Source organism: Macrobrachium rosenbergii, chromosome 13 (assembly GCF_040412425.1).
Source record: "Macrobrachium rosenbergii isolate ZJJX-2024 chromosome 13, ASM4041242v1, whole genome shotgun sequence".
Taxonomy (NCBI): Eukaryota; Metazoa; Arthropoda; class Malacostraca; order Decapoda; family Palaemonidae; genus Macrobrachium; species Macrobrachium rosenbergii.
The window spans coordinates 25,596,333-25,613,330 of NC_089753.1; the positions used below are offsets into that span (position 1 = coordinate 25,596,333).

Below are 16,998 nucleotides of genomic sequence, written 5' to 3' on the forward strand. Positions count from 1 at the left end.
GTGCTGTGATTTTTTGAAAAACTTTTTTCCGCTTCGCGCTAACTCACCGAACACCGCCGGCATACAGGAGACGTTTTTGTAAATAGGGCTTCGGCGTTAAAGGGTTAAATTAGCCTTAGCACTTGGTACAAATACATCCTTGAATCACTCTGCAAAAATATTATCCACCCACGTTTTATCACGAACAGTATTCGAGAGGTACAGGTATTACATTCTTAAAACGATGAGATTTCTGATATTTTCCTAGAATATATCATTTTACTTGATTAGTGCTAGCCATGTCGGTGTTATAAATTTGATTGGGAGTCAGTGTTAATTCTTGATCAACTTGAGAAAGAAAGGTTCCTTTAAATTCTTCAGCGGAAGGCTGATCTGCTAGCTACTGTTCCTCTGAATCAAATCTGATTTTATTATCCCTTGGGCTGACTAAATATCTTCTCCCTTCTCTTGAACTATTGTACCTGAAATACATGTGCCTTCTGGACGCTTAACAGTAAACCACTCATAAATGATCTTTTCAAGATCCTAAACATGGGCCTCATGAAGTGTACAGTGAGAGACTGTGGCACAAGAACTTTTGGACAACTTGAGAAACCCATTGAATTTTTTTAGTATGTACTTTGCTCTTGTGTATTATCAGTGATCCAGTGTAACATTCACTTATAAGGTTTTCCAATTTTCTCACATAAGTCTTAACTTCTGTTTGAGGGTTAGTTCTAATAACTTTTGTTTCATGTATAGAGACATGGTGGATGAATATTGCAATGAAATCAGATGGAAAACACACGAGAACCAAAACGTAAAATCATCACAAAATTGAGGGAGCAGAAAAGTAAACCACCAGGTCAACCTCCAAAACACTCTGATGGCAGCCACATTAAGTACTACTGACTTGGCGGTTGATTTGCAAATATAGTATACTGCATAGTCACACTTTTCTGCAGGTTGCTTGTGAGTTCTGGTTACTACACAATGTTTTTGTGGATTTTGAAGGAGCATTCAGCAGAAACCAAGACAAATAATTAATTGGTTATTATGCAGGAAGTTTGCCAGGAAGACACAAATTAAATGAAGACAGTGGTAGGTGCATCAGAATAATGTGAGATCAATGTTGGTGATGATGAAGGCTCAGCATTGAGCCCTTTACTGTTTATTATAGGAGTGGAAGAAGCTACAAGAGTACAGGAAGGGGGAGATCTAGGAGGCTGCTTTATGCAGTAAACCTAGTGCTGACTACAGAATCTGAGGAAGAATGGAAAGGAGAGGAGAGGACTGAAAATCAATGTAATCAAAACGTTTATGGCAACTGGAAAGTAAATTGTCAGGAAAGTGACCAAGTGGTGGTCGTGGGTAATGTTTGGAACCAAACTGTACTGAATATAACAAGAGGTGATCGGGATTATAAAATATACATGAAGCAAGATTTTTGATAACCAAAATGCAATATAAGAGCAAAAGGACAAGAGAACGGAGTTCAGAACCCTTTTGAGGTAGAGAGTAGGTCTTAGGATAGAGAGAAAATTTTTTACCTTGGGGATGCACTAGACTGTGAAGCAGAAGCTGAGAGAGCAGTATGAGAGTAGCTGCAGCATGGATGAAATGGAGAGAGTTAAAATACTTGTAAATGAAAATGTCCCGTTAGTAGAGAGAGCAGACTTCATATGGGTACATAGGGCCAGTACCACTCTGTTTGGCAGAAACATTAGATCTGATAAGGGAAATGGGGGACTATTACATGCTAATGCTACTCTAGGGTTTTCTCTCAGCACCACCCTTAGATATTCATACTTCATCTAATTTATTTTCTGGATCTCTCTATCTTATTGTCCAACCACTCTGGCTGTCTAAAGGATTTAAAATGGCTTTAGAATGTTCAGATGTTTGGATGGAGTATGGTTGGAAATTCACACTGTGACTGATGAATTGGTGGAGATTTGGTATGAAGAGACTAGGAAAAAAGATTGAAACATTTTGATACATGATGAGAAGGGATGAGGAACAGTTGGTTAGAAAAGCAGTGAATAAGGAGGCAGCAGAACAAAAACAGCAGGAAGACCTAGGAATTCATGGAGAGAGGGCATAGATGAAGGCAAGACCTAGGCCTGAAGGGAGTTCTGGCAGAAGGAGCACAAGGCACAGAAGAGTAGTTAGAACTCACTTTATATTTATATACTCTATTTAGCTGGATATTAAGTCCTTTCACTGGCATGGCTGTTCAGGTCATGCGATGTCACACCCCCTCTGAATGCCTGCCATAACCAAGATGGTGATGAATATCTTTGCTTTTGGATGAACTTTCTCAGAAGGGTTGTGTTAAGATGACCTGAATTTTGCAGCTGATATAATGGATAAGGAGGCTTTGCAAACTGCAACAATCTGTTCTTCAGTCTGTCTAGCTTAAGCTTAGCTTGAAGATCTCATCCTTCCTGTCATTACACACTGCCTCCTAGGAGTTATCTTGGTTTACAAAAACTATAACATCATCTTTGACCTTATGAATTTTAGGCAGGTACTCCCTTTGCAGGCATAACTAGTAATCCTGTGTGATACCAAGAGCTCCTTCAACAATCCACCACTTGCTGGAAATATTTTTAGGTTTCAAGGCTTAGAACACTAATTTTTTTTAAGAGTATGTAAATTTATCTTGTGAGGTAAATTAGACCTAGTACTTTGTTCTGCATATTTCCTTTTGAAATATGGTGGCCTGTTTTAAGCATCTGGTTGAATTTGTAGTATAAGGTACTTCATGTGAAACATTCAGTATTCTATTTTGGACTGGTGTAATGATAATTCTTTCAAAAGGTCAAGTAAAATTCGTACTGTACTTTGTTTTGGATAAATTTACATTTTTAAAAAATTTACTATAATCTTACATAGAGGCAAACTCTAACTTCTACCTCTAGTTGAACTACCTCTCACATTATTTCATGTTGTTTTAATAAAAGGTGTGGAGTAATGGGAAGTGTAACATTTTGGTACCACAAAGAGTGGGTGCTGATTTAAAAAAAAAATCCCAACTCTTGAGTCAGATCCCTGGTACAGTAGTAGTAATATCAGATCACTCTTGACATAAACGTTGTGGAATATGGTTAAACAGGATGTCTCTCAGTTACTGTCCTTATTATAATTACAGTATTACTGTTTGTTAAACAGGAAACCACCATTCAGAGCCCAACTGGAAATTGAAGCCAATATGAAGTACAGTACTCCAAATTATTCAAAAGCCATAACTGAAGTATGTTACCTCTTAACAAGAAATTGGACACAGTATAAAACAGGATGACCAATGTTGTCTTGTTTTGATGAGATTAGCCACAAAATTCACGGACTATCCCATCTACCAATACACTCCATCTGTGAAAACCATCTGCCACTTGATTTCACTTTGTGGAAGTTAGCAAATGCACCCTATCTTTTCTAAGTCAACAATCGTATTACTATAGATGGTGTCAGCTAATCTGTCATTGGAATATTGTCTCCATTACCAGTATGTCATGGCAACACTGCTCATGATATCAGCTGTTGATTAGATTAATTCCTTCTTTCTAGAATGTTATCAAATAGACTTTGAATTCCTACCAAATTACTTATTTATATGAAAGATAGGATTATACCCAAAAGGTGCAAAAATAACTTTAATGATAAATTTGTCCTTTTGAGTTGCTACAGATAAACCTGGCCCATAATGATGTGAATTTAGGAACCAGTAAGGAATATTGATGAATGTATTGAACAACTAGAGAAGGAGGTGGTTGTGGCAAATGATCTAGTCTGACTTTTGAATTCAGATCTTCAGCTGAAACTGAACTGTTATCTGTGTAATCGCAATGTGGCAATCTGCACTTATCTGATGTGAAATTTAATGTTTTTAATAAACAATATATATTTCACAAGCGTCCTTTAAAATGTATGAAACTACTGTAAATATGCCAAAGAAATAGACTGCACATTTTTTAACAGTGATTGTAATAGGCATTTTATACCTGACAGCCTGTACAATAGGAAACAGTACTACAGACTCAAGTCATTGCTTAGGTTTGTTGTGATTTCTTCATAAAGTTTTCTTTAATTGATAAAAGTCATTAAATCGTGGATAAAATTGTAAAAAATACACAACTGGCTTGGTCAGAACTCACCAAATTCCTCTTTATTTTGAAATTTGTATGTGTTATTGCCTTTCATGCTGATCTTAATACAATCAACCCCTGGTATTCGCTGGGGATGTGTACCACTGCCCCCGCGAATAGCTCAAATCCGCGAATACTTAAAACCCCTCTAAAAATGATTATAACTGCCTATTTTGATAGTTTAAAACACCAAAAACCCCTCTAAAAATGCTTATACATGAATATTTTAAGTTTTATCACAAAAAGTACATTTAGTCATGAAAATGATATGAAAATACAGTAATTTGTTAATATTTCTCTATGAAAAGTACTGTGAATAATGTGTATACAGTACTGTATGTTCCGCAAAGAAATCTGCGAGTAGGTGAAGCCGCAAATCCAGAACCACAAATAGGAGGGGGTTCCACTGTACAGTAGTACTAACTCTTATATTGCTTGATGTATGAAATGAAGTAGAAATCATGTCATAGGAATAAAACAGGTCAGACCTACAGTGCACTGGGAGATGAGGGTAATGCTAGAGTATCTCTTTAAAATTCTGGTGGGAGAAAATTGGAGAACTTGCTATTAAAAAAGCTGGGCTGTATTTTATGGAAACCAAGAGGTTATTGATGTTTAAAATATTGCAGAGATTGATTTAAAATGAAAAATGGTGTATCATCAAAGTGCTTGTCCCATATGAGCCTTATGAAGCTAAGCGTTAGAAATGCTTTCCCAGTGACGCTGAAAGAAGCACCTCATTTCTAACGGTTTTTGAAATAAGTTTCTGCCTTTTCTTACATTCAGCAATTTATTGGCTAGTAACCCATAAAATTTTATAAACATCCTTGTGGTCTGAATCGAGTATCAGTTTATTTTGTTGACACTGACAGACATTATGAGTGGGGAAGGCTGGTGTGAGGTAAAATCAGCATGAGCCTACATTCAAGAATGCATTCCCCTTTGCTACTACATACAGCAAAAGCTCAACATCATTGAAAAGTACTTGTTAATCATAAGGGAAATTAAAAATCTGTTATTAGAGGCTCATTAAGAGATGTGTTTTTCTACAGTGTGCTGATTTTACCTTGAACAGGGTAACGATAATGAGGAATATATAGATAATAATAAGTGATAAGGAAAAGCTCAAGCTAACTGAAAATCTTAGGCATTTTTCGATGGCCTTAACTTATGAACGGGTAGGTACATTATTTAATGTTAAAATGTTTACTGAATTTTGTCAATCAACATTTTGAAAAAATGTTTACTGAATTTTGTCAATCAACATTTTGAAAAAAGGCTAGGCATAGTCCTGTAATGCAATGCTCTCTCTCTCTCTCTCTCTCTCTCTCTCTCTCTCTCTCTCTCTCTCTCTCTCTCTCTCTCTCTCTCTCTCTCATAAGCATTTGTTTATTCCCTCATGTCCTTCCTCTATCATTTTTCTCTCATCCTCTGTTGCCATGACCATATATCAATGTTAAATTTTTCCATGAAAGATGAGTTGAAACAGAGTACAGTTGAAAATATAAGTATCAAGGTTACATAAAATTGCCATGTGAAACACCAGACATGACGTGCCAAGGCTCACTACAAAAACTATCAACACCACCACCCTGCTACCTGTTACTTAAAAAACTGGAGATGAAGTCCATGGTTTCCCCATTTACCGTTGACTGCATTTGCCTTTCATCACACCTAGTGAATGTAGGTTACCCTAGGTTATGATAAGTCCCATACCCTAGTCTATCCTAGTTAAGCTTTGAGACAAAGTTACAGAGTTGAACCATTTTATATATTTTGACTTTACACTGCACTACAGTACTTGGTTCTTATTATTTATAATACAGGAGAAAATGATTCAGAGCACTTCATTTACTTTGAGGATGTTTGTAGGAGGACTAAACTATCCTATGCACTTCAGTCATGATTTAGGCAATGAATCAGGACAATTTTTCACAAATAGGAATAGAAGTAAAATGAAGTGTTATTAAATTTATATTTTGAAACTGGTTACCATAAGCAATACAGCCATCATATACAATTCCTGTTTAATATGATAACAGGTGTTGGGCCATAGAGAACAAACTTTTTTAAGAGGCAAAGAGTATTTAACATACTATATACAACACCTTCTAAAAACATAACAAACATCTCACACGTCTCGAACTCTCGCCATACCCGCGCAATAACTTCTCGCTGCTGGGAAGAAAGGGCGTTGGGTCGGGTATGATACATGAAACATATATACTGTATCAAAAGTCCTTCAAAAGAAGGCATCGTGCTTACAAAAATGGAATAAAAGCACGTTAAAAGAAAAAGAAGATATTGTATGTAGATATTTTAACTGCTGATACTAGATTACTAAAGGTATGTTTTTAACAGAAATGTCTTATGAAATCAGTTTTATCAGTGATCTCATGCAGCGCACTGTAGGCATTACTTAAAGGTTCTTTGCAGCATTCCTTTGGCCCCTAGCTGCAACTCTTTTCATTCCTCGTACTGTACCTCTATTCATAGTATTTTTCTTTGATCTTACTTTCCACCCTCTCTTAACAATTATTTCATAGTGGAACTTAATTGTCCCAGTTTGCTCATATGTAGCCCACCTTTCCATTTTATATTGGCTTGTGTTGCAAAAGAAGTATGGGGATTATAACAGTTATTTTGTCACTAAAAGATTTGAACTGCTTAATTACAGTATGCTAACAGATTTCCGGATATAAGACTATACACTGACGTTAGTAATCTGATTTGTGAAATACTGTACCAGTATGCTAATAACCCTCCAGACTCACCAATAGGAACTGAGTTTTGAAGGCTAGCTTACTTTTCCCAAAGGCAAGCATCAATTTAAGGTATGAGTTAAAATGCATCAAATTCTGTATTCTTTATTTTAAATCCTTTATTGTTAATAAATAAGCATATGCCTTGGGTAGACTAAGCAAATTTTAAAGTTAGTCTAGGGTTTTGGGGTAAACATATGACCATTCTCTTAACTGCATTTCTGTATTCTTCACCCTCTTTAGAACTACTGCTATAGTGGAAAGATTGCTGTATTAACCAGGTCAAAAGGTAGTCCCATAATCAATTTGAAAAAGTATGGACATTCCATAGCTAGGTAGGATTAGCCAAAGTGGCAGGTAGTAAGTTTTACACACTTTTGCTAATACTGTAGTTGGTTTTACATTGCTTTAATGGTACGAAAAAGAGACTGTATTCAGAACTCTAGATAGCGTTAATACTTTTTTTTCTGTTTTTTGTAAAACTGTAGACAGTGGGGCCCCAAGATAATCAAATTTTCCTTGCTCTAAAAATTTTGTTGCTGACCTGCAATATGGTTTTTTAATGTTATTGTAAATGTCAATTTTTTTTAACTGTTATACTAATTTCTAAGTATTGTGAAATCAGAGTTAGAAGCAATTATTAGGTTACTGGAGTCAAGGGTTTGTAAAACTGTATTGGAGTTGGGGTTAGTAAAAATGTTCCAGCTGCCTAAATATACTGGACATGCCAGTGCGTAAATCTACCGCCCCCCAGAAAAACTGTTGGGTGGGTTTGAATTAAACGACTGTTGTGCTTTTTTATCTTATACTGATTTAATAGGTGTATCAAATGAATTACAAAAAGTTGCTGTGCTTTAATTTTTTGCCAGATAAAGTTAAATGAATAATGAAAGTGAATACAATTCATAAAACTTGATTACAAGATAAAGCTAAAAATAATGAGCTCATTTTTAGGCAGCCACAGTAGAGATTATGATAAAAAAAAAGGGGGAGGGAACTGATATGACTCATCGGCCACAAATAGAGGCACAGCTACTCCAGTCAAGTATGCAAAGCATGAATGAGAGATGGGAATGGTGAATGGCACCCCCACCCCCCTCCCAACTATACTGAAATGGCAATAATGTTCTTTCCATGCTATTTGTCAACAGATAATCTGAACAGGCTCATACAACTTTTGTGTGTATCTATCAAGAGCTTCTTTTGTATTGTAATCATATATGAAATTAATCTTGTTCTATGGCTTGTGCCTTATCATACCCAATTATTTCAATTAGAATACAGTACTACAGTCACTGATTACATACAAAACGAATTACATTTTCCATAAAGAAACAGCTGTTATGTTTCAGACGATCTTCCTAACACTACCAAAATTTTTAATTGTTCTTTTTCAGGAGTAGGAAGGCTGCGTTCAGGAAGTGAAAGTGAACAGCGTGTCAGTATGAGAGTACATCGGTCTGGAACTTCTAATGCCCAGACACCAGAACTTTCAAGACCCACAGATAGATGTGTAGAACAATGGGCAAATAGGTAAAAGATATTTTGGAATTTTTCCATGAGAATTAATAGCTTAACTGTAATGAGCTACCGGATTCACCTGTGTCTGGCATTCCTTCTCTTTCTATTACACAGCCTGCCACCTTCTCCTCCAATACCTGTGGAGGTTTCTGAATTCTAAACCTCTTCCTCTAAAGCTCCGAAAGTTATACTTCTCTAATCCTTTCATTATATGTCCTTAATGCATTAATAATTTCATGTAATTATGGGTAATCATGTCACCTTAAGATTCCTTCAAATTTTGATGTATACAAAATACAGAGGCACAATCATATGTTGGGGAGATTTGGCAGCAATGTACAAGCAGATTGATGTAACAAAAGCAGACGGGGAGGAGCTAAAGGCTCAGCTTAGTGGGAATGGTGCTAATTTCCACCAAAGGAATCCTCCACCAATGTCCTCTTGTTTACTTCAATTTGGAAGTGTGACTTGACCACCTCTTTCCCGTGATACGGCTTTGTGTATTTTTGGTGTTACCGTCACTGAGTTTCATGTCATTTCAGTGTGAGTCCCCCTGTATCTGGAGGAGTCATTCGACGAGGGTCTGCAGGCAAGGAAGGAACTTTCCGATATCCGACAAAAAAGTGAGAAATAAGCAGCCAGTAGAAACTTAATCCCGGCAGTGACAGGCAACAACATGTGATATTTAAGGAGCAACTGCACAGTTGTGATGAAAGTCATAACATAGATTTGAAAGAAACATTATGAAAACTTTCTAGTGCAGTTCTTGGTCCTCGTGGGTACCAGCTCCAGAGTGAGTGTGATGAAGTCCATTGTGAAAAAAAATTTTTTTTTTTATGGGCCAATCAAGCTCAAGCTCATTTAATAAAACTATTTTTGAGTGAATGTCAAGGCCTTATAAATACTAGCTTTTATGGAAATGTGTGTGTACACAAACTCAGTGAGTGTAATCATGTGATGCTGTCAATGCATCTTTGAATCCGTGATTTAGGAATGAAAACACTTATAGGGAAGAAGTCACTTTTGTCCTTCACGAAATCAATTTTTTATTCCCTTTCACATGGAAAAAAAAGTGGTGATTAATCATATTAAGGTTGCAGCAATACTTTCCAAGTTTCTTAAGCTTTCTATTTGTAAAAGTACTATAAACCAGTAACTTCCAACAGTTTATGTACTATATTACAGTGTTGCGTATCGTGAAGTTTTAACCCAGAGGTAGCTATTGTGAGGTCTCTTTTCCACAGTTACACAAGACAGTGTTTTTTGGTTATCTAGTCCAAGAGTTACTGTGAAAGGCTTACTTACTAGTATTACTCTATGTCACTGAGAGGGGGTTTATGTAAACTTTGGCATCACTTCATTTACTGCATTAGCTTTATCTTTTTTTATGGAGGAAGTCTTTCAGATGACCAAAGAAAGCATTTAAGGATCTCGTCATTTTTTTAATGGTCTTGTAGCATCTTTTGGTATATTGTGCCTTTAAAACATGGGATCAAGTAGATATAATTCTTTTACGTGACCAAGCTGTATATAATTTTATTTGATATTGCAAGATATTTTAATTTGAGTGATTTTGCATCACTTTGAATAAGCTTTCATTTCACTTTCGTTTCGCCCTCTCTGAAGTTTGTCTTAGCACTGCTTTAGCAACTGAGTTTATTCTGGTTGGTTATACTTTGGAATGTTAATATTACTATAACAGTGTTGCCAGATACTTTTGTTCTGCAGTATTTGACTACATTTATTCACTGAACCTAAGATCAACCTAGTATTGTTTGTTGTCAAATCAGATTTTGAACAGGAAGAAGAAAATGCAGTCTGCAAAGTTTTAAACTGGTTTTCCAAAGATTTTCTTTATAATTACTCTAATATTTTGCTCTTGTGGAGTTCCGATTAACATCTGTCTTTCAAGTCTCATTTACGAGTTGTGTTTTTCAGCAGCTGTTACAGTATTCTACCTAATGTACAGTTACTTTTCACATTTTTCATTTAATTGCTCAGTACAGTATCTGAGCCATGGATTCTTTCCTTTACTTAAATGTCCATTGTTGCTGAACAAGCACCAAGATATTCTTGCTGTAAGTGTCCTGAAATAATATGCTGACTGAACCACAGGAAGACCACAAGCAGCTTAATGTACTTGGTTTACCCTTGTTGCTCTGTGATGTCGACCCAGCTTTGTATGTCAGTAGATAGTAGCCCTGTAAACCATTTATTTACCTCCTTAACTGTATTCTGATTTTCATAATTCTGGTAGGAAAATTCCAACAAACACAATAAGCAGTGCTTGAATTTACGGTAAACTCTATAAGTTATGGACACTAGTTGTATAATCTGGGTACCTTGATTTAAAACATATAATCTACGATTTTGAATCGCCTATTATGATTTATTAAAAATTGTCCTTCCCTTTAATTTGACCACTTTTTTTTATAATACCCCTTCTTTTATTTTAACCTTTTAAATTTTTTTCTTTTAATTTTCCTTATTTTATTTTAATCATCTATGCATCTTTTCGATCATTTTCCCTGTTGTATAAGAGTATGCAATGTAAACATAACCATTCTTGATTTTATTTGTCATTGTAAACTTGAATATATTTGAGAGGACCGTGCAACACTTCATTTCCATCTCCCTTGTCAACCTTTTATCGTCATTTACATAAGATGCTATATTTCATCTATTTATCTTGTCCTCTTATGACTGATTTCTAAATTCTTTGCTCTTCAATATACTGTACAGTATTGGGAAAATAGCCTGTACAATTATGTAATACCAATATGCGTAATGAATGGTACTAATTATCTGGCAACAATATGATAATGTTCTTCCTGTTTTATTACTCTGTAGGGAATCAAGTGCCAAGACTACATCCAAGAAGTTTATTTGCTCTAAAAATTAAATTTAAATAGTTTTTTGCCTAAGATTATTTCCCAGTGCCTTAATTGTTTACTATAAAGTATGCTGGTAAGAATCAGTTACATACCATAAAATGATTGAGGCTTGGGTAAGCATATTTTAATTCAAAAATCAGTAGTATATACCAAGTAGTCAGTTTAAAAGACAATGGTACATCTGAAATTAGCGTACATGAAACATAGTTACACATTCTTGACTTGACTGTATATGTAGGTACACAGTATTCAGCGAGAGGAATATAAAGAATCAAGCTATTATCTACAGATAAGCCAATGTTATAGTTAATGATTTTCCTGTGCCATTTGCTTACAGGCCAACTTTTCTACTTGCTAACGTTCGTAAGTGTAAAGAAAAAATAGTTTAAGTGATCAAAACAGCACTGTTTTGCTAGAACTGTAATATTTGATAGGAAGGATGCTAAGTCCATTTTATCAAGAAAATGTTGATACCCACTATAAACAATTTCTCCAACACAAATTTCTAAACAGTTTTATAAAAAGGTAAATTTTGACTTGCATTATGAAACTATAGGAGTATAACACAACCTTTAAATGTACAATTCGTGTTTTAGAAACAGAAGTGTTACCAAAATTTCTTCCTCTACTGTATTGTATTTTACCAATTTTACATCATTAACCTAATGTAAACATGCTTTTCTTACTTACTAAAGCAACCAAACTACTAAAAATGAACATGAATCCCTGATGGTCAAATCCTTGAAGAAAGTGTATTATAGTACTGAATAAAACAATACCTTAAATATGTGATTTACCTGGTGAGTGGGAGATCTACTTCTTGTCATGTGTTACTGTAAAATTTTACAGGGGTACACTGTGTAAGTTACTTGGCAAGTATTTGCTTCAAAATTGTATGATTAATAACAGATGCTATGTATCTTTCTACTTTGTGTGGTTTCATTTGAGTGAAGGTAATTTTAAGTTTTGTACGTTACGAATACCAATGATCTCATTGCCGATAGGTGTTAAAGGAGGCATATTTTGTAGTGGCGAGACCAAGACTAGGTATAAATGTGACAGAGCCAAATTACAAAAAGCAATCAAAAGACCACGGTAATTTTGAAAATGAAAGGTGGTTTCCAATAATTCTCTTCTTGTTGGAAACTCTTGGACATGACTATTTCTGAAGGGGTCCAAAATGTTTACAAAATACATTTGGAAATGGAATTCAGGCTTTATTTACAATTGTACATAAATATATATAACATTTTGATTATCAAATACATAAAAAGTCGAAATCTGATTTCAGCTTAAAGTAGAGCTTGTTTCAGCTGTGTGTAACATAGCAACTTGCTTAAACAGGTGAGAAATTATTTAGAAATTTCATAATCAGCTTTCTTCCTTTGGAAACAGTAATCAGACTTTCCATCTCGGTAACATTGGTGTAATATCGCATTTAGATGGGGTCAGAAAGGGGCTATAATGCTTTCAGCACAAAATGGCATACTGTATTAATCTCTTAAAGGATGGATGCCTCTTGCATTAGCTACAAGACATGATTCTGGTTCTGCCAGCATGGATGAGATAAGGTTCTTATATTCAGCATGTATTAGAAAATTCAGATCATAATGTGTTGGTACTCGCACTGTCTGGAAAAGAGACTTGTGAAGAAATTGTGGTTTAGTAATGGTACTGTACTTGCAACTGTTGCAAAAGAAATGCTTATGAAGTTTTCTCATTGAGCTCTTGATCAATAACTTAGGGCTAAACTGTGCAGAAAATGGGCTCTCAGGATAATGATTATGCTGAAAAGGAGTTTTTATAATCAAGGAGTTGGGTATTTTGCTATGAACTAGAAAAGGAAGAATATATGGTATAGTCCTTATCTCAAGAATGCTTTGACCATCTTGTCTTCACCTTTTAAGAGTTTGTGAGTATTTTCACACTGCCTGTAACCCCTTAAAATTTGATTTTCATTTTAAAACATAACGGTGGATGTCATCAAAAAGTCTATAAATAAATTTTAGTATTCAGTATGTAATGGAATAATTAATTAGTAAATGTTATGTCAACGTGTTTGATAGTGGCCAGGTAAAAGGTCTAGTGATAAGTCCTAATCTCTGTCAATCCTAAAGTCCTAATAAAGCATCTGCTTGCTAGAACACTGTGCTGTACTTTTTGAATACATTCACTGTCTCGTGGAGATTGGATCAAAATTTCCAAGCACTGAAGTGTCTTTCCGTCAGTGCGATTATGATTTTGCAAACTGTATCTTGAAAAGGTATGGAAAAGATGCTTTGTTAATTTGCCCTGTAATCATGTGAATAATTTTTTATCATGTAAAAAATGGGTCAGTGCTACGTGCCAGAAGATGCATCTGAGCAAATGTATTTATTTTCTAGTTTACGAGATACAGAGGCCATCGTGTTAAATGTGCTGATCTGAGCAAAGATTGTTAGCATTAATAACATTTTGATAAAGCATTTACAAGAAAAAGAAATTTGACTGTAATAAAGGAGTTGTCATAGATGGAATCATTTTATTGTACCAGCCCAGTTATCATATCTTTACCCGAAATGTATGTCTTTACAGATACAGCAGTATGAATTCCTAACTATTATGAGCATCCCCAAAAATAACTGAGCACATTTTCTAGCATCTGCATTTTCCTTCACCAACTTTCCTTCAAATTGAAACTGGGCATGTTGGTGGTCTTTCGATACACCTTAATGACCGTGCAATTAAAATTTAATCATCCAATATTGGGTACTTTGGCCATAAGATGCTAAAGGATTCCATAGAACATGTTCATCTTATACTACCTTAATCTTTCTGATAAAAAAAAATTTATTAATGCACCAACCACGGTTAAGTAAATGAGTTTGTAAAATAGCTTGGTAAAATAGCATGTTATATCTTGAATTACCTAAGATAAATCAGTAAATACTGTACTGATTCATACTGTGGAGTCTACGGCTAGCCTAGCCTAAACATAAAGCCAAAGCTTCAAATTTGATTTCTAAGAAACAATTCCAAGATGCAACATACATTCTCATCAAATCCACAAATCTTCAAAAATGTTTTTGATACAGCTTTTCCATTAAAGGAGTTAAAAATGAAATGAGTTCTCTCCATTCTTCTCGTCAAAAACAAAACAAGGGAAATAAATATCTTAATGATGGGACTGAAAAACACACATAGGGGATGCTTAATATAAATGATGGGTACAGTACTTTGCAAAATGTCAGATTGAGTTTTTATATTATTTTCATCAGACATCTCTTAACAGTAAAAGATAGGGTTATGTTTCTGGTAATTGTAGCCCAGCCAACAATCACATTGCCTATACCAAACCTACAGCTCTTTCATCAAAAGGAAGGGAGAGGGCTCGAGGATTCTCACCTTCACGTCATATTTCTTGAGATGGGTGCAGCACTGCTAGCACCCTAGAGATGAGATGAGCTGACTCTAGGTAGTGCCGATGAGTGACATACGTCAACAAACAAGATAAGGTCTCTTGTGTGTTGGTGGGGCAGGTGCATGAAAGTGAGCACCTCGCCACTGTTGAGCTGTCAGCCAGATATATCCAGGGTTGTGCTGAGCTGATGCTACCCATTGGAGTACCCCATTTCTGTAATAGTCCCAGAGATCAATTGCAAGAATGTCCCAGGGTTGGTCACGGGCTGATACAACTAAGGGCCTGGAGAACCGCAGACTTCCCTGCATGCTTATGAAGAAATGCAAGCCCAGGCAATCATGCACCAGAGAACATGCTGTCACACATTGAAGATTGGTCACGAGCAGACCTGTGAACAAAAGCACCAGTCTCTTCCCTGATCACCAGCCCCATGCCCAAAAGAAGGATGGCAAGACGTGATAAGGCTTCCTAGCTTCTTATGGAGGCTGTCTTCTGGGCTTTCTTCCCATGCTACATGCAGTCCAAGGAGGAAGAAGGTGAGGAGAATGGAAACAATGACATTGAGGAGGAGGAGGAGGAGGAAGCTGAAGCATGGAAATACTTTCAACTGCCTCCAAAAAGGGTTACCTCAACCTCTACAATGTCCACAGATGTGGTGGACATCCCTGAACCAGGCACAGCAGAAGCAGCATGTACATTACCAGAATCTTGAGGTGAAGCCATCAATCCCTGCAAAGAACCTTTGGCCAAGATCAAATCCTCAAGGAAAGTGAACAAGGTATGCTTGCCCAGATACCCAAGGAAGGACACAAAGCCTCCAAATGCTCCTTTGTCTCTTGGTATTGTCCAGTATCATAAGAGGACGGGTAGGTGGGCAACAAAGCATAGGGGGGAAGGGAATAATAAGTTCGAATGGCTTAGCACTATGCATGGATTAAGCAACTTGGTCATCATCTGGGCTGCAAATACCCTCCTGTGGGTGTTGGTAGGTGCCAGTCCAGGGGGAGGGGTAAAGGATTGGGTAGGCACAATACAGAGCAGAGGAAATGCCACCAGTTTTTGCTCTTGAATGACACCAACAAAATCTCCACTTTCTTCCCTGAACCGTATCTCTACTACTGAGAAGGAAACCAGGAAACATGCTCCACTCAAGTCAGAGACGATGAAAACTCTTGGCCTTTGCACAATGAACAAAGAATGAAGTTGTTGGCAGTGGCAAACATGAAATGTTCACATACTTGATCACATCCAGGAAGCCTACACTGCTCATTCTTACACAAGGAAGAAGAATCATTAGGCACCATCATTCCTTGCACAACACTAACGAAAAACAAGCCACAATTTTAAATCACTGGGTCAGTGCACCAGAATGTCCTTCTCTGTCAACATTCTAACACAACTACCTTGCTTTGGGTACCATTTTGTCTAAAATAAACAGGTGAGTTAAGTTGCATGCCTAATGCTGAGTCATCTTAAAAACACCTCTTCTCCCTATCTGAATGGAATCTAGATGACCACGTCTGAATACTGTCTTGTGTTCATTGTTTATTATGGTCAAGATGGGGGATGAGACCCTTCCCTCCATATTTGTTTTTCATATAACCCACTGGTTGCCTCACATCACAATAAAAGGACCTTAAAATTATGAAGAGTAATGATATGAGATTCTTCAAAGTTGCTGAGAGAGGGTGCCTTGCAAAATCTATACCAAGGAGCAGTAATATCAATTTACTAAAAATTTAATTTCAAAGATCTTGCAAAACAATAAGTGGAGGAAGTAGACTGGTGTATATCTTGGAACAGGCTGAAGAAGGGCAGTTTCAGAGAGGTATGATAAACTGTAATAGTATGTAAGAGTAAAAGAATGAAAAGCTGAATTGGAATATAAACTTTTGGCAAAAGTCCATGCTCTAGGACCTACAAGGTCATTCAGCCACATTCAACGTAGCTTTTAAGTGCTCACTCCATCGATCTAGGGCTGTATTTACCTAAGAAGTCATCTCTACATTTTTATTGCTCATTATGAAATCCATTTGTTCATTAACCTCTCTCTCTACATTTACTTCCATGTAAAGCAACTTATTCCCCTTAAGGTTCTTGTTTATCTTTCCTCTCCATTTTTAACAACTGGCTATTTCTCTCTCTCTCTCTCTCTCTCTCTCTCTCTCTCTCTCTCTCTCTCTCTCTCTCTCTCTCTCTCTCTCTCTCTCTCACAAAATTCTTGACTACACATCCAGTCTTCCTGAATGTCTGTACATGATTTTTTTCATACAACTTCACCTCAAATAATCTTT

The 16,998-nt window shown here is 36.3% G+C and overlaps 1 protein-coding gene across 3 annotated transcripts in view; it reads left to right on the forward strand.

Moving 5' to 3' along the window:
* Window positions 1–13,815, forward strand: part of dco (discs overgrown) — a 109,866-nt gene extending 96,051 nt beyond the window's left edge. For all 3 annotated transcript variants that reach the window (XM_067114859.1, XM_067114860.1, XM_067114861.1), the window contains 2 exons: window positions 8,287–8,422; window positions 8,953–13,815. In XM_067114859.1, coding sequence (XP_066970960.1) covers window positions 8,287–8,422; window positions 8,953–9,037 — 221 coding nt within the window. In that variant the 3' untranslated portion in view covers window positions 9,038–13,815. The remainder of the gene's footprint in view (window positions 1–8,286; window positions 8,423–8,952) is intronic.
* Window positions 13,816–16,998: the final 3,183 nt, after the last annotated feature.